Raw genomic sequence first — 25,840 nt, 5'->3', positions numbered from 1 at the left:
TGATGGTACCAAATACCTCTGGGACAACTGCAGAGTTTAAACCAAGGACTGGTTCACAGGCTGTTTATGAGCTGTCGGAGTCTAGATCCCCTCCCCTACTTGTACAGCTGTGTAAATGTCACTCTCCCGAGGCAGGTATGCCTAAGATCTTTATTCTTCAGAAAGTGCAAAATACAGAAATTCTAGGTTAAAGTACACAGTTGCAAACAGGTGCACCAAACCAAAAATGAGAGAGGGGAGGTGATCAAGAATATATAGATCAACTGGATGACATATGGCCTCTTTCCTAGGCATCTTCTCCCACTAAGCTCCAGAATTCTGGCAGTAAGGTTTTCACCTCCAAGCAGGAGTCTGAAAGAATCTTCCCTGTGGAATTTTACCAAAGAAAAAAGATCTAAAAATGATGATCGCCCAATTAGTTCATTAGATAGTGAATCTCAGTCAAATCTCATCTATGTGCTCAGAGCTTACAGGTTACGTACTTGGTTTCCCTACTCTTGTTAATGAGGAGACAGCCAGCAATTACCAGAATTTTAATAAAGTTCCTACTATGAAGTCAAAAGCAAAGTAAACCTACCTCACAAAAAAGTACATAAGAGGTTTCTGCAAGAAAAGAAAACTTACTCGGAATGGGAGACAGAGACACAGACAGAAAGACATGTATCTATTGAAAAAAAAAAACAGCAGGACTGTTTTCAACGGCCAAGACACAGAAGCAACCAAAATGCCTGTCAATAAATGACAAGAGTAGGGAAATGTGATGTGTACACACACACTACTGTTACTCAGCCATAAAAAAGAATGACATAATGTCATCTGAAGGTATACAGATGAACCTAGAGAATATGATGCTTAGTGACATAAGTCAGACAGAGAAGGACAAATATAATATGCTATCACATATATGCAGGATGTAAAAAAATAACAAAAATGAATGTATATACAAAAAAGAAACAGACTCACAGAAACAGAAAACAAACTTGTGGTTACCAAAAGTGCGTATGTGCTCAGATACTCAGTTGTGTCTGACTCTTTGTGACCCATGGACTATAGCCTGCCAGGCTCCTCTGTCCACGGCATTTTCCAGACAAGAATACTGGAATGGGTTGCCATTTCCTTCTCCAGGGCACCTTCCCGAACCAGGAATTGAACCCGCAACTCCTGCACTGGCAGCTGGATTCTTTAGCACCGCACCACCTGGGAAGCCTAAAGGCAGGGCAAGGTGTGTGTGGGCGGCAAAGTACAGACTGCAGGGGACTAGCAGCTATAAACTACTAAATGTAAAGCAGATAAGCAACAGAGGTTTACTATATAGCATAGGAAATAATATCCAATATCTTGTAATAACCAATAATGCAATAAAATAAAAAGGGCAGCCATCCAGAGGTCTCATTACTTCAGGAAAATGAAACAAAATCATACAGACAGCTTGAGAACATTTGTAGACAATCAGTAATCAGTCTGGAGTTGAGTGATGGGGTCAAGAAAGGGTAAAGAACAAAATAATTATTAAATTCAGTAAAAACAAACCTGAGTAAGAAAGAAAAATTCCTACAGACTCAAGTGTTAGCTGAGCAACGATCGTGAGTGGGGAAATGGAAAGCATGTACCGCACGCGTTTGGTGGGTAAGTGGCAGGGTAAATTCCCCAAAAAAGGCACACACTAGGGCTCAAAGTGAAAAAATCCCAACAGATAAAGACCAATGAGCACATAATTAATACATACACAAATAAACACAAAATGATCAGCTGCGTGGAAGGGCAATGTAACAGAAAGAATACTACTTTTAATAATTTTATATCACTTGACTTTAAACTGAAAATAAGTACTGATTAATATGAAGGAAAAAAATGTTAGCAAGATACACACAGGAAGAGAGAGTTCCTAGGGACGGGATTAAGTGATTTTTTTTTTCTTCTTTGTTATGTTTTGGTATTTTTCTGGATTTTTCATTTTTAGTAACAAACACTTCATAATCATAAGTATCAAAGTATTACAGAATACAGAGGCATGAATACAAAAGAGCATCTTTCATTTGATTTATATGTAAGTTCAGTAAAGAGCAATTTGGCTGAATTAACCCTCATTCCGACTTGGTACATAAAAATACATACCAAGGTTGTTTAAAATTCATAGTATAAAAGAATGCAAGCCTAAAAGAGGCCAATAATGTTTGCTTCCATTTAAAGGTCCTTTTTTTAATATCTGGCAACTAATTTTTTAAATTTATTTTTTATAGCCTTAAAAATGTTAAGAAAACACTATTGGTAATATGTGGTTGGTTACATTTTAGAACTATGAGAACTACTAAATTACTTCAACACTTGCCTTATAATATATAAAACTCTTTTAATACTCAATTCTTTTCCCTTTAAGCTTCTCATTCATTACCTCATCAGGCTAAAAGATAATTCATTTTTCTTCAAACTCAGCAGGTATGTCCCTATAAGACCTAACTAGATAAAACCAAGAGTTTATTTTTATCAATAAATTCTTCTGTCCCACTCAACTCATTCTTCTTTCTTCTCTCCATGCTAGAGACTCAAAGTACCCTGTTTCAGACTGATGGAAAGAGTCCTAATCTTAGCAGAATTACCTTCCCAGAATTTGACATCTGCCTGGTTCTTGTCTAGTTCTAATAATGGCTACAGGCTGCATGCAAGTCACAGAAGAATATGAAACTCAAGCTGAAAATAAGCTAGTAACTATGGCTATGTTATTAATAATGTGCACATGATGGTCACTTTAAGGAATGAAGCTACAAACAGATATCGCACTCAAAGTATAATAACTTAAAATTTTCTATAAATACATTCCATAATTAACTCCAGATTTGATCACAAACTGTTCCTTATAGGAACGTCTATGCCATCCATCACCTTCTACTATTAAGACAGTAAGTATATACTTTGAAATAGTCAAATTACTGAAAAATTAGCCTAAAGAAAAGGTAAGCAGATTAAGCAGCATATTATAAGAATATTTTTTAAAAGTGTATGTATCATTACACTGCCCCACTGGTTTCACATTTATGCTACAAAGTATGTAAGACTGCTAAGGTTAAACAAGTCACAGCAAGAAAAGTTTCCTCATGCAGATTAAAATTGTCATATAACACTATCCCTCCTTGGGGTATTCCCAAGACTTCTATCAGTTAACACAAGGTGACCTCTGTCCCAGGGCCATTCTGATCAGCTGTAGCTGACAAGCCACAGGCTTCCAGAAGCCCATCACAAAGTAGCTGCTTCTCTAGTCTTCCTGCCCGCCCTAGTTCCTCCCCCAAAACTTGTTCAACAGTTGCCGAAGCAGCACAACAGAAAAGCTCTTCCTGCGTAAGTGATCTGACTAAACACATCATTTCCAAAGTGAGTTCCATGGCCCACTGTTGTCTCCCAAAGTAACAGGTGATCAAATATTTATAAAATAATGGGTTAAGGAGAAGTCACCTTAAGAATTCTTCCAGCTTTCAAGATATGAAAGCATATCCTGAATCTCCTTGAGTAATATTTGGCCATGGCAAATGGTTTTACACAAAAGCATCATGTAAGTACTGCTATTCCTACAATTTGGAAACAATTTGCTTTACCAGGAAGTTTTACTGAAGCCAACCAAATCTTAGAATAATCCTATATCTGAGGAAACATATCACCTTCAAATTAACAGGTTCACGGATTCTTAAAAGTTGAAGAAAATCAATAATGTACCAAATCTGGAATGCTTTCTAACTCACAAAATATCCACTCCATTTTTTAGATAACTTACAGAAATTTTTCACCAGAGTTGCTCATCCACTGAATGACTGTAACCATTGGAGCTGATTCTGCCTCCAGATTAATATTAAATTAAAAAAAAAATCAAACTAATTCCTGATGCACACAAATGCCCTTCAAATCTATCACAACAATTCAAAATTCACCACTGCATATTTATATGGCATTTTAATTTCACAAATGTTTCCGCCTACATTCTTTCATTTCTGCTTCATCAGAATGAATATTATCATTCTGCAAAGACTAGGGATTAGGTAGCTATCATAAACACAATTCAATGATTTGCCAATGCCACAAAACTATTTTTTGGTCTTCCAAATCTAAAAGTAGCCATACCTTCAATTAATCAATAGTTAGGATGTGTATCAATCCTACATTCTCAGAACAATGTACTTGAATGCTTTAAGTCACTCAATTTCAGTTATACACCCTAAATTTAGTGACGCATTCTTACGTACTATAAGCGTTGTGCTATGTCTCTTCACATATATATTCATTCGTCAAGTAACTATTGTGCCTATTTTAACAATGAAAAGGTTACCAACTTTCTCAGATACCAGATGATAAAATGGCAGAACTAGGATTCAAATCTAGGATTTTTAGCTCCATAGTAAGAGCTCTCTCTCCTCAAAATAACAGTACTTGAAATCCAGGGATTCCTCTAAGATACCTCATCTTGCCTCTGTATTCTTAAATTAAATTATCAAATACTGCCAATCCTCTTGCAGTACTCTCCTGAAGTGACCCATTTAATCATGTTAAAACTCCCCCTGCCCCGATGACTCCAGGAAGCCTGTCTATATTGAGCTCATCCAATCTATCAGTTCTCCGCACCCTAATCTCACCCTAAACTACTTTGTGGAATCACATGACCTGGGTTTGACTCTTAGCTCTATCACTTCGTAGTTCTGTGACCCTGGACAGGTAACTTGATCGAACTGACCCTGAATCTCTTTGTCTGTAAGATGGGACTATTACTACCTGACACACAGCACAGGTAAATGAGATGATCCACGTTGTTTACGTACTATACGCATAAACTGGTGTCTGAGAAAGTTGGTAACCTTTTCATTGTAAAATAGGCACAACAGTTATTTGACGAACGAATATATATGTGAAGAGACATAGCACAGCGTTTATAGTACATAAGTACTATAAAGTTGTCAGGCACTACGAAGCACTTTAAATATTTGGTATTATTTCATCTTGAAATATTTTTCACTTAATACTTGTAAAGAAGCCAACATGCAGTTAATGCTATAATATGAATCTCTGGGTCAACCAGTATTATTCATTCCCAAAGATGAATCGATACTAGTAAAGAAGGATCAAATAAAAGTTCATCTCCTCTGGGAGAGCCTATTTGGATTATTAACATCTCTTAATGATCCAAACAGGTTGCAAGAGCAAAATACAAAGAACGATGGGTAAAAAATAAGTGACACAGCAAAGGAAACAAAGGTTTCATAGGCATACATACCCCTATCTTCAAATCCTAACTCTTGTCACTTAGGAGATATGTTACTATGGCAAGTTATTTCACCTCCCTGGAATAAATTTCCTTAGTAACTATTAACAAGCACCAATTTTTCTGAAAATTAAATGAGACTGCATTTGCAAAATCCTTGGCACTTTTAATGCGAAACAAATGCTGGTTCCCGTCTCTTGTTTCAACAGCTTAGGCTATAATTAGAGCTTAGAAGTAGGATAGTGGCAATAAAAATGGGAAAGTGATATTAGTGACCACAGAACACACACAGATTTTCTGAATATAAGAAAAACAATTATGAAGTGAGTTTTAAAAACTACTCCGTCAGATGTGATCATGTGCAGTGAGTACAGCAGCATATCTGGGCTTGGTTTCATTATGGCACAGTGGCAACATCAACACATCGGGGCTTTCTGTTTGAGAGCAACCTCACAACCAAGGGAATCTGGCTGGTCAGCCACTGACAGAAGGGACTTCCCTTGTGGTCCAGTGACTGAGAATCTGCCTGCCAATGCAGAAGACGTGGGCTGGATCCTTGGTCCAGGAGGATCCCACACGCTGCCGAGAGCAACTAAGCCCCTGCACCATACTGAGCCCACATGGCCTAGAGCCTGTGCCCTGCAACAAAAGAGCCACTGCAGTGACAAGACCACACACGGCAACTGAAGAGTAGCCCCCCAACCTGTTGCAACTAGAGTAAACCCATGCACGGCAACGAGGATCCACTGCAGATAAAAATAAATAAAAAATAATAAAAAAAAAAGCAGACACAAGAATAGGTATAAAGGTGGAGATAAATAACTTCAATTCTCAAGAAAGCCTTGTCAGAACCAGTGGACAAATAGCTGTCCCTTTTTATTGAACCTTTCATTTCCTTCTGACTTTAAGATACAGATCCTAATCTTCAACCAATATTTAAATTCAAATTCAAATAGTTCAGTGGTAAAGAATCTGCCTGCAAATGCAGGAGACAAGGGTTCAATCCCTAGTTCAGGAAGATTCCCTGGAGGAGGAAACCCAGTGCAGTATTCTTGCCTGGAGAATCCCAAAGATAGAGGAGCCTGGCTGGTTACAGTCCATGGGGTTGCAGAGTGGGACACAATTTGAGCTACTAAGCATGCACGCACACACTGCATATTTAAAATACCACATAGAACAGTTTTTACGACCTAGGAGTGAAAGAGGTTACCTTCAAATAACCCTATGATACAGATTAAACATAAAATTTTAAAATAGTGTCTACTAGTATTCTGGCCAAAGTTTCACTAATACTGAATCAACTGAATTAATACTTTATTGACTGCAGGATTCAACTATACAGAGCTAACAGTGTGGATTCACCACTAGGTTAGGCGGATTCAATATGACTGATACTTTGACAACAACAGTAGACACAGTATAAAATCTTCCAAAAACCAAAAAATGGTCTATGCATATCAAAACATGGATCTGAAATTTTCCAAGAGGGCTCAAAAGGAAAAAAGATGGTCAAAACAAGCTTCCAGGTTCAATATTACAAAAACTAAATGCTTTAAAAACCATAGATAAGTGTCGTATTATTCTCTGTATTTGTGCCTTTTAGATTTCTCAAAATAGGGGGGAAAAAAAAAAGGCACTTCAGCATTATAGTAATCGTAATTGAAGAGGGTCCCTATCATTTCTAATCAGTTCTAATGAAATGAACATCTGGCTTCCTGAAGTTGATCTTTTCTTTTTAAAAAAAAAAAAAAAAGAGAGAGAGAAAGAAGTGTCTCAAGATACCTTTCTCTTATCTAGTTTCTTTGCTTGGATGTATTATTGTCAAACATTATTAGTTTTTTCTACTCCACTATACGCTTCAAGAAGGCAAAATTCTCCCCCATTTACCTAGGAGCCATAGCCCAGTGCTTTGTAACATTGAGGTATTCATTTTTATTTTTTTTTTTTAATTTTTTTTGAGGTATTCATTTTTAAACTAAGCTCCTTAAAGGCCATAAAATATTACCTATGAATGAGGTTTAAAACTAAGGTACATTTATATTCTAATAAAGTAGCTCAGAGTTTCCACACATCAAGAATGTACAATACCAAAACGGAATGTTTGATCTCCAACTGTGGTCATAACCACCTCATAACTAGCAGTTATGTTTCTGGTTAAAGGAGAAAAACCAACTTGCTGTCCTACTCTGACATTAGAAAATAAGCAGCAAACACTGCAAAGATAAAGATACAAACACTAAAATATGACAATTTACTAATAAGGTGGTAGCATTCCTTATCCATCTCCATAAAACCAAATGGGGTAAATCAATTATTAGACACTGTTATGTACAGACCCAAGTACAGTAATAAATCTAAAACTGCCTCGGACTGCCCAACCTGAAAACCTGACAAACCAAAGGAAATTTTCTTTAATAAAAAAACCTTTCCAGTAAACTTACTTGCTAATTTGGCCTGTAATCCAGAAGGTCCAGGTTTGGATGTTTCTGACTTAGAAGACCCTGGAAGAGACAGTTTTGTTTTAGGAAGGCTAACTTTAGGGCTGAAGCGAGCAGCCCAATCGAATTTTGAAGAGCCACCAGTTTTACTCTGTTCCTTTTCCCTGCTGCTTCTTCTGGGGCTGGGACTGGATGCTGAGCGGGAACGCCTGGCCTTGTTCTGGTCTTTTCCTTGTTTCACCCTGGCACCTGGTGGAACAGCAGAGGAGGCCGAGGCGACGGCAGAGGACGAGGAGGAGGTCGAGGCAGCAGACGACGAGTCGGTGATGGTGCTACACCCAGCTTTGGCTGAGGCGGCCGATTTTGAAGCCAGCTTGGTAGGTTTTGCAGATCTCTCTTCGGCACCAGTGGCTTCAGACACAGAAGCACTCTTTATACAAGAACTCTCTGTCCTCTTTCTTTTCTGACTCCGTGAACCAGCAGCGGCCCCACTCTTTCTGGTATGAGCCTTGCTCGTGGATGGAGACGGTGCAGATTTCAGTTGTGGCTCCTGGTCTAAGTGTCTCTTCTTTGACTTACTATGTGGCTTACTCGTTTCCGAGGGAGATTCAGTATGCTGAAGTGCTTTGGGTTTTTTGGCAGAGCTAGGAGAATTGGTCCTGTTGTAGTCTGGACTAGCACTGCGTTTCACTCCTCGAGAATTGTCTTTCTTAGGCACCTGCCCCGTTTTCTGCTTTTCTGAAGTATTGGCTCTGTCTGGATCCTCTGGTTGTGGGACTATGACAACAGATGACGAACTGCAGCTTCTAAGAGGTTAGATAAGAAAAGAGTTAGTATCAGCCCATCATCATAAAACCTGTCCTAATACACTTACATTAATTTCTCAAGTCGATGGAAATAAGATTTTTTTTAAGTGCTAACGTATTCCTGGTAAGTCCAGTAACTAAACAAACACAGGCTTACAAATGGTTCAACACTGCAAAAAAATAAAGGGCGGGGGGCAGACAGGGAGAAACTTTAGAGGGTAAAATATCAAAAAATCAGGTTCATTCTTTAGCCGAAAGATGACTGACACCAATACTCCTAATCACAACACAAAAATTAGGATTACCAAAAAAATGATGCTTTTTTAGTAGTTCAGAACCAGTTTAAACTAAAATCTTGATACTGTTTACAAGCGCAACTTGTGACAGCTTAAAGTAAATAAGCATTAACATACACATTTATAAAATGAAGGTTAAAAAGTTTTTTACTGTGGTATCAAATATTTACAGCTATATTCTTTTCTAAAGACTCCTATCAATTAGATCTTAAATCACTGACCTATGGCTCTGACAATAAAAAAACCCAAGAAAAATGGATTTTAAAATGGCACTGCAGATGCCTGTAATGGTTTGTCAAGCAAAAGGAGAAACTCAGGCAAAGGGAGAAACCTGCAGGTCTCTGATCAAGGAGAATAAAAGCACTGCCTAAGGGATGTTGCATTGACATCACTGCAGAGGTGATATACACCGTTCCTCCTAAAAGTTATACCCACAGAATGACGAAAACACATATCACAACATTTTGGCATACCCTGGTATGTTTTAATATTAGGCAATGATTCAAATGCAAATAACTCTGCCTTGAAAAATGGATAAGCAATGTGAAGTTTTACCTTTTAGAAAGGTGTCCCCTTGACAGTTCAGAAGTAGTATTAGACTGCACTTTGGGTGCCTTAGAATTAGATTTTCTACTCTCAGGAGGGCTATATCCCTTATGTTTTGCCTGCCCTAAATGTGACCTGTCAGCAGAAAACCAAAACAGAAATCTATCAGGAAAAGGAGATGCAAATACACACTGAAAGTGAAATATTTTTTCATAAAAACAAAAAAAGCCTCCCAATTCATTATTGATCCTATCCTTTTCCCAAATATTTCTATAATCAATTATTCTATCAAATAATCTGGCCAAAGAAATTACCTCTTAGAACCAATCCCCTCAATACTCAAGAGTTAAGATTTTTTTATAACCAGTTGCTTAATATCATATAGCAATATTACAGTTGCTTAATAATGAATTTTCAGCAATTAAGATATTCAAATATGTCCAATTTTTGCAAAACACAAACCTAGGCTTTAGATCTAAACACTCCTTTAATAGACAATGTAACTATAATAGCTTAAAGGGTTTACAGAAAATGCAATTTGTGATCCCTACAATTATACTGATCACCAATTTGTACACTGTAATTCAGGTTCGCACAATAAATGCAGAAGCAGATAAGAGTCAATTCTCAAACTGATTTTATACATAAAATCATTAAAAGCACTAAAAACAGTTAACAAGCTTACATGAAATCAATGGTGATATTTACTATGAATTTAAAGCACTAACTAGTATAAAGTACACCAAAACCAAGTCCTAGAGATACAGAATTTGCCACAAAATATTCCAAACACATTCATAACAATTGTACCACTGATACATGGTTAGCTTATATTTATAATAATTCAAATCCTGATGCTGCACTATTTTAAGAGCAAGTTTGAGGGATATGAAGAAACTTTTCAGTTGTTAAGATTTCTTAACCTCTGGCAAAGGTCACATGAGATTTACACAAGCAAAAGAAGCATGCATGAATATACACCCTTGAAAAGCTGGTGTTTCAGAGGAGAAATATTAAGGTTAATAGATTCAACTTATGTAATTCATGGCCAAGATCCATCCTTCATGTAAATAACATAAAAGAGCATATTCTAATGAGAGCAACAAAGTTTCATTAATACTAAAGCTGTTTATTTTGTTTAAAAAATTTTTTTCAAGTCTCATTTTGAACATGATCTCAAAGGAATTAGAAATAAGTCACTCAACACCTCATATGACAACTCCATCTAAATGTACCAGGATGCCATACAGTTCTCAATGTATCATATATGTTCCATCATCTCTTCAAAAAGTTGATCTAAGGTTTCTAGTCTCAGTGTCTTTGTTTTCTTTCATTTTTGAAGAAGAACTCAATACTGGATTCTTGAAAGAAGATATGACATTAGCTTCTCAGTGAATATTTCTCAGGTTCATACTATTATTTTCATTTTTAAGGTTCTAATCCGTAACACAATAGTATTCTCTAAACATTTAACTGGATCAACTACTAAATAACTACAGTAATCTATAGGCTTTCATGTATCTTAGTCTTTGATGATTTTTCCTTCCAGGGTATTTGTTGTATTTTCTGAGTGTATACAAGCTGAACCGTGTAGAATTTTATATATTGTAATTTAGTCTTTATTTTTCCTAGATATTCTTACACTGGCAGACTGATATTTTGCTTTATCCCATGAGTTTCTTACCAAGAGATTTAGTTTCCAAAAGTTGCTTTTGTTTTTGTTTCATTTCTAGTTTCAGATATGAGAGTTCTAATAGTTTAGCCATTTCAGATATGAGAGTTCTAATAGTTTAGCCACCTGATGTGAAGAATCAACTCACTGGAAAAGACCCTGATGCTGGCAAAAATTGAGGGAAGGAGGAGAAGGGGACAACAGAGGATGAGATGATTGGATGGCATCACCGACTCAATGGACACCAGTCTGAGCAAACCCCAGGAAATAGTGAAAGACAGGGAAGCCTGGCTTGCTCAGTTTACGGGGTCCCAAACAAACAGTTACAACTTAGCAACTGAACAACAACTCTTTTTTAAAGGAGTTAAGATTGAGCAAATTCTCAAATCACTTCATAGTTACTTTTTAAAAAGGAAAGTAAAATATTGTTTTCAGGTATACAATTTACTATCCATGGAATACAATTTACTATCCATGGAATAATATTTATAAATTATGTCATTCAGGTTCTCTACATTCTTATTTTTTTTAAAGTTTGCTGTATCTTTTAAATGAATCACAATTTCTAATTCATGTCACAGTAAAATTTAAATATCCCTTGAAAATTTTAAGATCATATTAAAAGAAAATCTTATCAGTTCAAAGCTAGACAACTTTGTGACAATGTTCAAGTAGTTAAGTATTTAAATGTCAATCCCAGAAGGAAAAAAAAAAGACATAATATATTCCTAAGTATCAGTAACTCTCTTTGTCAACAGAAACTGACCAACATTAACCTACGCTGATCACACAGTAGAGGTAGCAGTCTTCCTTTCCTCCACCCAAATAAATCATTCTCTGGTTTTAAAACATATTGAAACTTATAGCCACCCAAACCCACTCCTGCAGTTTTCACGTCCTTATTCATCATCAAGGAACTAAAGAATATAGCAGGCAGTCTCAATGTGTTTGAAAGAGGAAGGGGAAAGAAGGGAGAGGAGGAGAAAAAGAAAGAAAATGTGTCCAATCATTCAAGAAAGTGAGGCTCACAAAACTGGCTTCAATCCCATACTGATCTTATTGGAGTAATAACTTTCCTAAAATTATTTTAGGTGTGATATTCTCACTGAGGCCTGGTGAAAAAAATTTTTTTAAATATTACAAAATAGTGATCTTTATGTCTTTCTGACCATTCTTTGGTGGTGATGGTTCAGCTGCTTGGTTGTGTCCCGATTCTTGTGACCCCATGAACTGCAGCCTGCCAGATTCCTCTGTCCATGAGATTTCCCAGGCAAGAATACTGGAGTGGGCTGCCATTCCCTTCTCCAAGGATTCTCCACAGCCTCAGGAATCAAACCCTCATCTCCTGCACTGCAGGCAGATTCTTTACTGCTGAGCCACCAGGGACGACCCTCTGACTATTGTTCAGCATGGTCTCAATACATTTTCTGTAAAAGGTAGTAAATACTTCCAGTTTTGTGGTGGTACTACGTGTCACAGAAGCAGGTATAAATAACATATAAACAAATGGGCATGGCTATGTTCTAACCAAATTTTTATTTACAAAAGCAGGCAGCAGGCTGGATCTGGTCCATGGCTTACCACAAGAGGAGTAGGCAACCAGATGGTTACCATAAGTAACAATGTGTGCCCTCCCAAAGTGGGACTCTATTTTATTACGCCCATTTATAAATTGTTAATGCTCAGACACTGTAAAGAAATCTCCATAAAATAATAATGCCCAATTAGAACAGCCAATGAGAATATAACAGCATTCAGTGCTAAAGGAGTCTTGATGCCTGTTAGCTCATTTTATCAACTCCCTCATTTATCAAAGTTTATGATTAATATTCATTTTTATTGAAAAGCATGATCTCTTTAAGATCTGTAAAATTTATACCTACTATAAATCAAATTTGCAAGACAGTAAAATTCAGGACAAACTGTTAAGTAGCACTAGAATGAGCCCTTTAGTGAATTAGAATCCAAGATAGTTGGGTGGGTGGATGGGTGTGGGGACTGAAGCTTCTCAGCCTATGGATGTTACTGGGGGGAAAAAAAAAATCCTCATGCTCTGCAGTATCACCTACTAAAACTAATAGTGAAAATATGATTAGAAACACAGCATTCAAACCTATGTTATTATTTTGCAGTTAGAGTCCTAACAAAACCATCATCAATTTTAATAAAGATTAAACCTCTACTAACATTTGCACCAATAATCACAGATGGTCCACTCATTAGAGTCTTATTTTTGTACTTTCTCTTTTAAGGTATTTTCTTTTAGGACCAGCTTTGACAAAATTAAAAATATAATTCTGGGGAAGACTTCCTTTTTCTCATTTTCCTTCTTTATAAATATAGGAGAGTAAATAAATGGTTTTGAGCTTCCTGAGAGTGTTAAGCAGTGCAAAGTGTGGTGGTTCTGGAAACCACTGAACCAGCTATTTCTTGCACTAAATGATTTCTTTAACTCATTTCTGCACGATTTCCATGTATTTTTTAAGAGCGACATATATGTCCAAATCTTACTCTCTTAATTGAAATGTCTGTCCCAACTGAAGTGCATATATTAACACTACAGAAAAAACTGCCTATGAACCAACACGATTTCCACAGCATACTGACATCATTTCCAAGTGGATGTGGGCAAATTCAGGTTAAAGAAATCTATGCTGCAAAAGGGCATGCTATTATCAACTCTTGGTTGTGTGCTTTCAATATTAACTTGAAACCAAGTTTCAAATGCCTCATGGTGACTTTCCGGCAAACTCTAGTGATTGTTTTCTAGAGACTTTACTTTTCTATGCTTTAGAGTAAAATCTTTGGTATCCTGGAAGATTAGAAACCAACTCTGGTTCAGTCTAAAAGGGGCCAAAACCTGGGAGCAAAGAGCACATTCCTAATCTAATCGTAGGCAAAACGAGCAAAACGGCTCATCACAAGCAGCTGGCAATGGCACCCACTCCAGTACTCCTGCCTGGAGAATCCCACGGACGGAGGAGCCTGGGGGTCTGCCGTCTATGGGGTCGCACAGAGTCAGACACGACTGAAGCGACTTAGCAGCAGTAGCAGCAGTTAATTCCTTGTATTACAGGTCTCAGATTCTGTTTGAAATTATTATCTGTGCTAGCATATATGTTACCAAACAGAAATGATTTGGTATATAATTACACCTCCAAATGTGTGTATGTCCATACAGACACACAGACATTTTTATGCCTTTACATTTTACATGCACAATTATAACATTTAGTTTTATCTTCTATAAATTAAATGCTTGCTTATAATGCTATAAAACGCATGTTATAAATAAGCCTCTGATTTTCAATCATCAAGATGGAAAGTTCATTCAAAACACTTTAAACAAAAAACTCACTAATGTCTCCTGTAAAATGTACTAGTTTCTATTTCAGTCACAAAACAGAAGTAGTCTGACCAATGTTCCTATGTTGAGTTATGGCAAAATGCTAGCTCCAAAAATTCTCTAATATAGAACTCCTTATTTATTTTAACAAAACAGTGTCTTTAAAAAAGAGGAAAAAAAAAACAGTGGTTCCTCTTCTAGGGAGTATTTTCAAAACATCTGAGGAACAGTGGTGCTATTGGCATTTTTAGCAGTTAAGCACCAGAGGTAGAAGATATCATGACCTAAGGGAAAAATGGGCTTATAATTAATTTCTCAGCTTAGATTTGTTTTGCATGGTCCTCTACATACTTAGTAATGCCCTGGTGGCTTAGATGGTAAAGCGTCTGCCTACAATGTGGGAGACCCGGGTTCAATCCCTGGGTCAGGAAGATCTCCTGGAGGAGGAAATGGCAACCCACTCCAGTATTCTTGCCTGGAAAATCCCATGGATGGAGAAGCCTGGTAGGCTACAGTCCATGGGGTCGCAAAGAGTCTGACACGACTGAGTGACTTTACTTACTACATACTTGAAGCTTTCCAGGAATGAATGGGAATCAACAAGATTGTATTTTCTTTTTTTTTTTGCAGCTTTATCAAGAGCCATGCATCAGTTTGGAAAAGTTTATAATAAAAATGCTGCTTACAGAATTGAAGTCTGTTGTTGGCAGTTGTCAAATTCAACAAAAATACAGATGCAAGCATCTGAATATAGTGTCATCTTGCATCAAGTACCCAAGCATTTACTTACTGAGATAATAAGTACTTTGTTATCAACCGTTTTCCTTCTACTTGTTTATTTTTACCTTTGTAAAATGCTCATACATTGTATCAATGTTTCTAGACTGTGTAGGCAAGCATTTTATATACTTCCTAATTCAAGATACTAGAGGGGCATCAAAGAAAAGATACTTTACATTATATGATACACACTATACAGTGGGATTGACTGGTTTGATCTCCTTGCAGTCCAAGGGATTCTCAAGAGCTTCTCCAAAACAACCAAACCAGTCAATCCTAAAGGAAATCAACCCTGATATTCACTGGAAGGGCTGATGCTGATGCTCCAGTACTTTGGCCACCTTATGTGAAGAGCCGACTCATTAGAAAAGACCCTGACGTTGGGAAAGATTGCAGGAGGAGAAGGCGACAACAGAGGATGAGATGGTTGGATGGCATCACTGACTCAATGGACATGAATTAGGTAAACTCCGGGAGTTGGTGATGGACAGGGAGGCCTGCAGTGTTGCAGTTTATGGGGTTGCAAAGTGTTGGACACAACTGCATGTGCTAAGTTGCTTCAGGCATGTCTGACTCTTTGCGACCCCATGGACTGTAGTCCGCCAGGCTCCTCTGTCCCTGGGATTTTCCAGGCAAGAATACTGCAGAGGGTTTGCCACGCCCTGCTCTAGCCTTTCACATACGACATTATAACTTGCTGTTCAATTATTGAAGAAACATTTGTATATATATATGTTTAGTCGCACTGATAACTCTTCTAGGAAAAGCATTCTTCTCTTCTAGGAAAGCATTCTGAGACTGAGAAAGTATTTGCCAAAAGTGGTGAGGGACATCAGATTCCTTCAATACTGAGGGACAGGAGAATCAGAGTAAACCGTCAGTGAAGATATGAAATAATCCACAGCAGCTGATGGCTTATAGGCTTCCAGTATACTTAAAGAAGTGACAGCTGGAAAAAATTTCACACCTGATGGTTAAAGGCAAATAATCTATAATGCAAGGAAAATTGCACAATATATAAAATATTTCTCTATTGGTCCAAGAAATAAAGAATCCAATGTGTATAACCTCTACCTAGAAAAAAGTAGCCTCTGTTCCTCTTGAGGCCATAACAACCACGCTAAACGCAACACTGTCAGTCTTGCCTCCCAGCCCAAGGTCTGAGGGGATACACCAGCCTTCTCAGCATTACCAAAGCAGCCCAAGAAGTGGAAGAGCGTGTGCACATGCACTTCTGCTGGTGAAACTCAAAGTGAATAATTACGCTGTAAGATTTGCCCTTACTGAGAGGAGTACATGACAAGTTACCTGGACAACTCTAGTATAAACTGTTTGAAGTGTTTTCAATTTAATCATAAGAAACAATAAAGTCGTTTTCACATCACACCATGTCTCCCTTTAACATGTCTCCCTCCTCCCAAAGATGAAGAAGCTTCCATCTGACTGAGCAAAGGTCAGGACCAAAAAAGATGGAAGGAACATCAAAAAACGAATATTTAAAAAGGCATCCATACTGGTTAATCAGGGAGAAGAATGAAGAGAACACACAACTATACGGGCATGCTGCACTGAGCAGAACTGAGGGAAATAAACGGTCTGGTATAGATGTTTAACAGCTCTGATAGCTAACAGGTGCTGTTTACAAATATTCCACTTTCTTTCCAGGCAGACGGTAGGATAATACCTGCCAAACCACCTGGAAATTACATGCTGCCATGTAACTTGCTCTGGTCAAGGGAACATGGGTGGAAATGGATCACTTGAGGGAAGCCTTGGACAGTCAGAAAGCAATTCAGCACTTTCTCTTGCCACCAGAGCAGTGATACCCAAATACCTGAAAGTGTGGACATGGAGCAGAGCCTGCAAGCAACCCAGGATGAACAAATGTAACAGCTAGATGATAAACTAATGTTTAGGAGCTGTTTGTTACCACAGCATAATCCCTGTAGCATACCCATTTAAACTGGGCCCTATTTTAACTCTGCCTTCACTCCAGGCAATCACCTTTTGATGACCATGTCCATAAAAGAAAGTGACACTTCTGCACCTACAAATGCCAAGGAAGTAAATCTCCTTATTTCAACACTAGTCTTTGTTGAACACCTACTACTTATGAACAAAGTACCAAGAAGAACAGAAAAGAACTAAAATCTACTCTGGAAGTAACTAATGACTCTACTTTTGAAATACAGACAAACGTGGCTGACATGTACCCTATGTTTTACAAGTGCTTCCTCAGCCTTCAAAGCCCACATCCATAAGGCCATTACTAGAAATATTTCTCTGACTTCAATAATCACCCACGTGCCAATATCCCTTACTGAGCTGGAAACTGCTTGTGACAAAGGCTATTCTACTCTCATTTTTATAACTAAGGCAGGACTTGTTAAAACTCTAAAGCCAAAAAAGAAAAAGAGGCTTTATTAAAATAAGGCATGCATATCTCCACAATCAAAACAGTTAAAGAATCAAGCCTAGAGAAAAGATTCAACATAGATCTGAAAAACTAAGGAATGGAAACTAGTCAGAACTTGAACCACACATACTCTAATACATTTGCTTTTCTCTGCCCATCTTCTTCCATAAATAAGGCAGGAGACGTGCAGCTGGCAACTTTAAATTCACACCTGTTCTTTGCAACCAGAAGGCAAACACTTGACAGAATGATGAGAAAATGCACTTTTTTTCCTGATGGTGGTAAGTAAATTGGAGGGCAAAAGATTTATGTGAAATAAGTTGACTATAAAAAACTCACTTTGACCAAGCAATTTCATTCCTTGGAACCTATTCCTTGAGAGATACCAAAATTGCAAACATCTAAAAAGCAAGAGAGTTCCAGAAAAACATCTATTTCTGCGCTATTGACTATGCCAAAGCCTTTGACTGTGTGGATCACAATAAACTGTGGAAAATTCCGAAAGAGATGGGAATACCAGACCACCTGACCTGCCTCTTGAGAAATTTGTATGCAGGTCAGGAAGCAACAGTTAGAACTGGACATGGAACAACAGACTGGTTCCAAATAGGAAAAGGAGTACGTCAAGGCTGTATATTGTCACCCTGCTTGTTTAACTTATATGCAGAGTACATCATGAGAAACTCTGGACTGGAAGAGGCACAAGCTGGAATCAAGATTGCTGGGAGAAATATCAATAACCTCAGATATGCAGATGACACTACCCTTATGGCAGAAAGTGAAGGGGAACTAAAAAGCCTCTTGATGAAAGTGAAAGAGGAGAGTGAAAAAGTAGGCTTAAAGCTCAACAGTCAGAAGAAGATCATGGCATCCGGTCCCATCACTTCATGGGAAATAGATGGGGAAACAGTGGCTGACTTTATTTTTCTGGGCTCCAAAATCACTGAAGATGGTGACTGTAGCCATGAAATTAAAAGACGCTTACTCCTTGGAAGGAAAGTTATGACCAACCTAGATAGCATATTCAAAAGCAGAGACATTACTTTGCCAACAAAGGTCTGTCTAGTCAAGGCTATGGTTTTTCCTGTGGTCATGTATGGATGTGAGAGTTGGACTGTGAAGAAGGCTGAGTGCCGAAGAATTGATGCTTTTGAACTGTGGTGTTGGAGAAGACTCTTGAGAGTCCCTTGGACTGCAAGGAGATCCAACCAGTCCATCCTAAAGGAGATCAGCCCTAGGTGTTCTTTGGAAGGAATGATGCTAAAGCTGAAACTCCAGTACTTTGGCCACCTCATGTGAAGAGTTGACTCATTGGAAAAGACTCTGATGCTGGGAGGGATTGGGGGCAGGAGGAGAAGGGGACCACAGAGGATGAGATGGCTGGATGGCATCACTGACTCGATGGACGTGAGTGTGGGTGAACTCCCGGAGTTGGTGATGGACAGGGAGGGCTGGCGTGCTGCAATTCATGGGGTGGCAAAGAGTCAGACACCACTGAGTGACTGAACTGAACTGAACTGAACTGAAGCACAAGCAAAAACTTTTCCCACTGCAATTATCTAACTATCCAAAAAAGGAAAATTAATAGTGGAAAATACTGCACATTGAGTCAGCAAATCATGTGACCATTTGTAAACAAATGCCAAAAATCATAATGATAAGAGGAAATGTTCATGTTGGGATATTGAGTGGAAACAATAGTAGGATCTAAAAGTATTTACAATGTAATCAGCTACATGCTAAATGGTGCTTTAAAGACAGGGAATTCCCTAGAGGTCCAGTGGTTAAGACTCCTCGCTTCTATTGCAGGGGGCACAGGTTCAATAACTGATCAGGGAACTAAGATTCCCCCCACCAAAATAAAGACAGATAAAAATCAAAACAGACTTAATCTCTGGATGATATTTATTTTCTTTTTTGTGTTTTTCTGTATCCCAACCCTTTGAAATAATTTTTTTAAGCAAAATATTAATACAAATCTATATCTTTCTATAAAATTAACCCTGGCTTTAAAAACTCCCTGCTTTGCAATGTTAACAGAAAACAATAACCTCTAGATCTCATAATATATTACTCAGTAATAAATAACTAGTAAAACCCTGCAGACAAATTTTGTAATGGGAGTGCGAAGGTGGAGTGGATTGGATTCAGGCATTTTTTCACACCATTAAAAAAAAAAAACACTGACAGAACGGAGAAGAAAATTTTATTCTGGGAGAAAGCAAAGGAAGAAAAGAAACAAACAGCTGATATACCTGACTACCTAAATTTAAAATCTACCATAAATTAGTACTAGAACAAGTAATAAAAAATACTAGCCCATCTCTGTAGATTGATTCCCTTTTCATAAAGGGTTCTAATAAAAGAACAAACATCCTCAAAATTAAAAGAGAAAAGGGACACTAAGACAACTCACAAAGTATATAAAAATGCCCAATATGTGGGGAAGACCTTCAACTCTATGGTAACCAAAGAACAGTAACTTTAACCAAAGGAATCCCTTTTCCCCACAAACTTATACTAAAAATGCTGTGCTGTTTGACCAGGATTTGAAGAACTAGGCATTCTCACGAAGTGTTAGGAGTATAAACTGGTTTAATCAAAACAAGAAAAAAAAAAAAAACCAAAGTGATTCGATCTTTCTGAAAGACAATTTAGTATTCTGTTAAAAAAGTCTTCAGGGACTTCCCTGGTGGTCCAGTGGTTAAGACTCTGTGCTTTCAATGCAGGGAACATGGGCTCAATCCCTGGTAGGGGAACTAAGATCCCACACGCCATGCAGCACCAAAAAAAAAAAAGTCTTCAAATTAATTCATATCCTTGGGTCCTATGAACCTATTGTAGGAATCTGACTCAATAAAATCAGAATCATACTCAAATGTGATAGGCATGGGAGTAATGTATTTTACAGACAAAAAATGAGGGATAATTCAAATCATGGAGTAGAAACAGAGTAGAAATATGAACCACCATTATCTCTGGGTAGAAGGATTAAATTTATCTTAATTCTTTAATTCTCCCGAAGCATCCAATTTTCTGTTCTCATCATTCTGTGTTTTTATAACAAAGTCAAACAAACCTTCACTACAGCAACCTTAACTGAGCTTGCTATAAAACTGAATTCAATCCTACCACTGACATTTGAGAAAAACAAAAAAATTGCTAAAGAAAATGTTAATGAATGGCCAAGAGGGAGGGAGAGCCTGCTAGCAGTGGGAAGGCTAGGTAATATCTCTCAGAGCAAGCCCACACACAAGCAGAAGAGGTGAAGGATTTCCTGAAGAAGGAAGAGAACACACAGAGAGGAACAGATCAATGGTAGCCCAACAAATTATGGAAGAAGGGAGAAGAGAAAAACAACAGAAGAGGGGAAAGATATCTAGTTTCATTAGGAACAGAGATGAAAAATGGGTGAAAAACAACAGAGGGAATAATCAAGAGAAAATAAATATATCCCAAAGATCCAAGTTTATTTTACCTTATGGATGAACTAGACCTTTTCTTCTTAAGGCAAAAAAAAGGTAAGTGACCTGATTTGGGAAAAAGACAAAGTGGTCACAGAAATGAAGCTACACAAAAAAGGACACGTTCACCCAAGTTGGGAAGGAAACAGAGCAAATCAAAAAATGAATGAATTAAGAAATTCTAGGAGGGAAAAAACTTAAATTCTAAACTGAAAGAGTTAAATAATCTTCAATTATAAGTACTTCATGCCCTCCTCTAAGTCTTTCATCATCTGGATCAAGTGGTTTGTGCAGTAAGAACAGCTGGCGTAAAGAAAGAATCGGACTGGAGAGTGAAGCAGTCAGGAATCAAGCCTTGTCTCTACACAGCAGCTGTGTAAAGCTGAGCAAGCATTTATAAAACAGGGACTACATATTTACTAGCACACAGCTTCTGTGAGTCTCAAAGTGAAAGAATATGTACATCTGTTGGAGTAGATGCTCTTATTATTGCCACTATTTCAATCACTGGACCACTGTGAATACATCCACAAGACCAAAGCCACTGTGTTTTGGAAACAAAAGTCACAATAGTAGTAGTATTTTACTTAGGAAAGGTAGGCAACAGGAATCAGGTTAAAAGAATGGAAATACAGTTACAACTGCTCTCTCCCAATTAATGCCAATCCTCTCACTCCCCAACATCCCTGGAGAGGTTTCTCAGAAGTTACATAATTGGGTACTACAGCACACTCCATTGGGGCTTCACAAGTCAGTCTGGGGTTTGAGGTCCCTTCCAGTCCAGACAATCTATCACAAACAAAAGTATCAACCTTGCTAAAATGGCAAAATGAGATTCCAATGTGCAAATATATTCTCATTTGCATTATTAACCAAAATGATAAGACTTTTTGGCGGAAGTTCCAAATTCCTACGTACTGATCATAATTATACTTCTCCCCATAAAAACAGGAAACACCTGAACAATCAATATTACTAAATTATGGTATTAACCACACAACTAGACATGAAGACTTTAAAAGTCATGTTTTTAAAAAATTTTTAAAGACAGGAAAACAACACATATGATACTAGACTTCAAAAAAGTGAATATGCCCTCTTTTGTGACTATTTTTTGCCAGGAAATGTTTCTTGAAGACATAAAAGTTGAAATCGTGAGAGATGAAATGAGGCTGCATTACTGAAAGGGAGGAAGGATTCAAGTCTTACAAAAACTCTTAATTACACCTTGCTTTATGTATTTTGGCATGTTTCTGCCTTACCAAAGAAACTTAAATTTCATTATTTTCCATCAATTGAGCATGCATCATTGGCTTAAAGTACATAAACTTTAGGGAAAGATCCATTCTACACATCTAATTGAATTCAATCTTGAGCACAACTTAGCTATTAAAGCCAATGCATCTTAATCAACTAGAATTAACTGTGTCTATTTGTTTTCCACTCACATTTTTAAATACATAATACAAGAGATATTTAAATAATTTTCCCTATTACTGACGTGCAGAAAAGATAATGGTGCTGAAACATCACTGGATTTACAAGTAATATACTGTGTGACAGTGCAAAATGTTTGTCAATCATATCAAGAGCCTAAGCATAACCTGAGGATTAATATGTATGCATGCACATCTAGTATGGCTCAGCGGGTAAAGAATCCGTCTGCGATGCAGGAGACACAGGAGATGTAGCTTCAATCCCTAGGGTGGGGAAGATCCCCCTGGAGAAGTAAATGGCAACCACTCCAGTATTCTTGCCTGGGAAATATTACAAACAGAGGAGCCTGGTGAGCTATGGTCCAGGGGCTCAAAAAAGCTGGACACAAATGAACCACCTAGCACACGCCCATGCACGTGCACGCACATGGAGGAATGGGTCAATGTTAGCAGTGATTCTAAGTGGACTGTGAAAATATGATGTTTTTCTTTATACTTCCCTGTATTTTCCAAGTTTTCTAAAATATGTAACATTTTTGTAATGGGGGGTGTTATTTTCTAATCAGCAGCATAAATAAAGTATGCTGCTTTAAATGTAAAAAAAGCAAAAAATTTAGAACAAAACTCTGTACTAAGCACTGTTCTAAAAGTTTAACATATTATAATACTGAAATTAACTAGTAACCCTGTAAAATAAGTATCCTCACTGTATGGACTAAAACAAACAAACAAAAAATTGAGGTTTTCTGAAGGATATATAACAAAGGACACACAGCTATTTCACAAGAGACAAAAATTACACACAAACTGTCCTAGCCCAATGTCCAAATGTTCAACCACTAAAATGGCCTGACATGAGCAAGATATACTTCAATTTCTTTACATTTGACATTTACCTTTTATAAATATATAAAATATTTATAAATTATATATAAATTTTATATATATTTTACTAGGCAATATACTGGAGAAGGAAATAGCAACTCACTCCAGCACTATTGCCTGGGAAATTCCATGGATTCTGATGGGCTACTGTCCACGGGGTCACTAAGAGTTGGACATGACTTAGTGACTAAACAAGACAATATATACATGATAATGCCTCAAAATGTTGCATAAGGTAATCTTATTAGAGTTTAGCCACAATCTACTTTAATCTATGATGAGTCCATGCACTGGAAAAGTAGGCCCAAGCAAATCTGAGTATGTTATGCATAAAATGAGAGTACTTAGCTAAATGAGACATGGAATTCAACATTCAGCAGAATGTATCTGATTCTTCATATTACCTCCTATACAACGACTCCAGCTAAAAAAGACCAACTCAACATCAAACACTAAGAATGGATGTGCTAACAGACAACCTCACCAGCCTGTCAGCATCCATGTGTTGTCAAAAAATAAGATGGGGAAAAAACTCAAAAGCTAGGTAACAAAACTCAAGATCTTAAAACAAACGAAGGTTCCTTTCAAATAAGGTAAATAAACCAAGTCACTACACACATGAAGGAAGGGATCACAAATGGCTGAAAGGTATGTTGTAGCCTGTGTATAAGACAGTGAGGAGAAAGAAAAGGGGCCATAAACATGATGTGCCACATGTTAACAACCCAGAGATTCAAGTTTTGATAATGACTGAGAACTATTTTTTGAGCCTGGGGGTGGGTGTAGGGATGATTAAATAATCGCTCTGAATTCCAGGTTTCTGCTACCTAGCTCAAAAATTAGAAAAGAAATTCCCATTTACAGTGAACCATTTAAGCTCTGGTCCATATAGTGAGGTTTTAAAAAAACTTTCTTCAATCTCAGTTTCTTTTCAAATTACCATTAAATACATACCTTCCTCCTATCGAGTCGTCTTGTGGTTGGGCCCCGGCAGTGTTCCTCTGTGAACGTCGCAGTGACCCCCCTGGATTGTTATTAGGCCGGTTGGACATTGGCACCTCTCTCTTGAAGGGACATACCCTTTCTAGACACTACCATTCACTAAAAGGGAAAAAAGAGAGAAAAAAAAAAAAACGTCAACTATATATGATACAACATCAAAAATGAAGGAACCATAAAAGAGGAAACTCTATATAATACAGTTTGATCAGACAGCCTTCACCAACGCTGCACTATCTTAACCTCTGAAGTCTGCCCGATTAATGTGTCATAAAGCGTTGCTCAGTCATGTCCGATTCTTTGTAACCCCATAAACTGTAGCCCACCAGGCTCCTCTGCCCATGGGGATTTTCCAGGCAAGAATACTGGAGTGGGTTGACAATACTGGAGTGGGTCCCCAGGGGATCTTTCCAACCCAGGGATCGAATCCAGGTCTCTCCACATTGCAGAGTCTTTACCATCTGAGCCACCAGGGAAGCCCCATAAACTGTCAGGACTGTATCAAATTCAAGGCATTAGGTCCAGAACCCAGCAGATAAAATCTACTTGTATTTCTCATGGAATGACCAAGAAATTCCCAATTCAAAAAAAAACAAAAAAACAGAGCACAAGTAGAAATCTTTGTTTCCACATTTCTAGTAAAAGAAAGGGGCATTGCATCTAAAGTCATAACACCTTGGCTGAAGTCGTGTCACAGAACAGGTTTTAAAGGAGTCTGCCTTTGTACAATCCACAACCTCTAGCCTCAGATTCCCCAGCCACAGAATAGAAACAATATATGCCATGGGTACTTCACAGTACTGCTGTGGCCAAATGAAACCACGAATACAAAGGAAATGGCAAAGTTGTAATATCTTAATGGAGAAACCAGGAAAAAGCAGCTTAAAGTACAGTAAACTGAGAAATGGCCCCAGATCACCTGGATTTCAGCATCAGCTGTGCTGGCTCTGACTCCAGTCAAGAAACTTGCTCTCTAAATTTGTTTACTTCTTCTGCAAAATCAGTTATCATCTACCTCATGGAGATGTTAGCAATAAGAAATTTGTGAACATAGTAAGTGTAATAACAATTTAGTTCAAAACAGAGTTCTTAATTTGTTTCAACTTTTTATCTTTAAGAAACTAATACACAGGGGAAAAGGCTGATACTCAAAGAAAATAAGTTTAGCTGATAAAATAGGTCAAAGTTACTACAGAGACAGAAAAAACTGCAATTTTTATAAGTCAAATCTGACACTATTTTTAAGTCTCCAGTCAAATTCCAAGTACAGTTCTTTAGTTAACTTCTATTTATTGGGGCGGGAACAGAAGGACTAATCATATGACATTACAAGCGTTGTGCCAAAAGGAAAATAAATTAATCATAACTCAATCTATTGCTGGATTTTAAGAGATTTCCATCCACTGCAACAGCAAAGTGGGTTTTCTTTTGAGTCACATACTGACCCAATTCAGTAGAAAACGGCCATCTCTATCACACATTACTACACCACCAATTAATATACTAAATAAACTTTA

General features: G+C 37.6%; 1 protein-coding gene across 50 annotated transcripts in view; it reads right to left on the bottom strand.

The window, feature by feature from the left end:
• TRIP12 (thyroid hormone receptor interactor 12) overlaps positions 1 to 25,840 on the bottom strand; it is a 151,338-nt gene that overhangs the window by 82,611 nt on the left and 42,887 nt on the right. For 16 of the 50 annotated variants that reach the window (XM_086337007.1, XM_086337029.1, XM_086337154.1 and 13 more), the window contains exons 2-5: positions 24,279 to 24,425; positions 9,335 to 9,460; positions 7,828 to 8,483; positions 7,681 to 7,740 (exon numbers count right to left, since the gene is read on the bottom strand). In XM_086337007.1, coding sequence (XP_086193133.1) covers positions 7,681 to 7,740; positions 7,828 to 8,483; positions 9,335 to 9,460; positions 24,279 to 24,376 — 940 coding nt within the window. In that variant the 5' untranslated portion in view covers positions 24,377 to 24,425. Of the gene's footprint in view, positions 1 to 7,680; positions 8,484 to 9,334; positions 9,461 to 24,278; positions 24,426 to 25,840 lie in introns of all 50 variants that reach the window. The other 34 variants (XM_086336924.1, XM_086336944.1, XM_086336969.1 and 31 more) reach the window with 3 other exon arrangements.

Source organism: Bos grunniens, chromosome 2 (genome assembly GCF_055505025.1).
Source record: "Bos grunniens cultivar Pamir isolate PY7600 chromosome 2, Bosgru_T2T1.0, whole genome shotgun sequence".
NCBI classification, from domain to species: Eukaryota; Metazoa; Chordata; class Mammalia; order Artiodactyla; family Bovidae; genus Bos; species Bos grunniens.
This window is presented reverse-complemented; position numbering and strand designations above follow the sequence as displayed.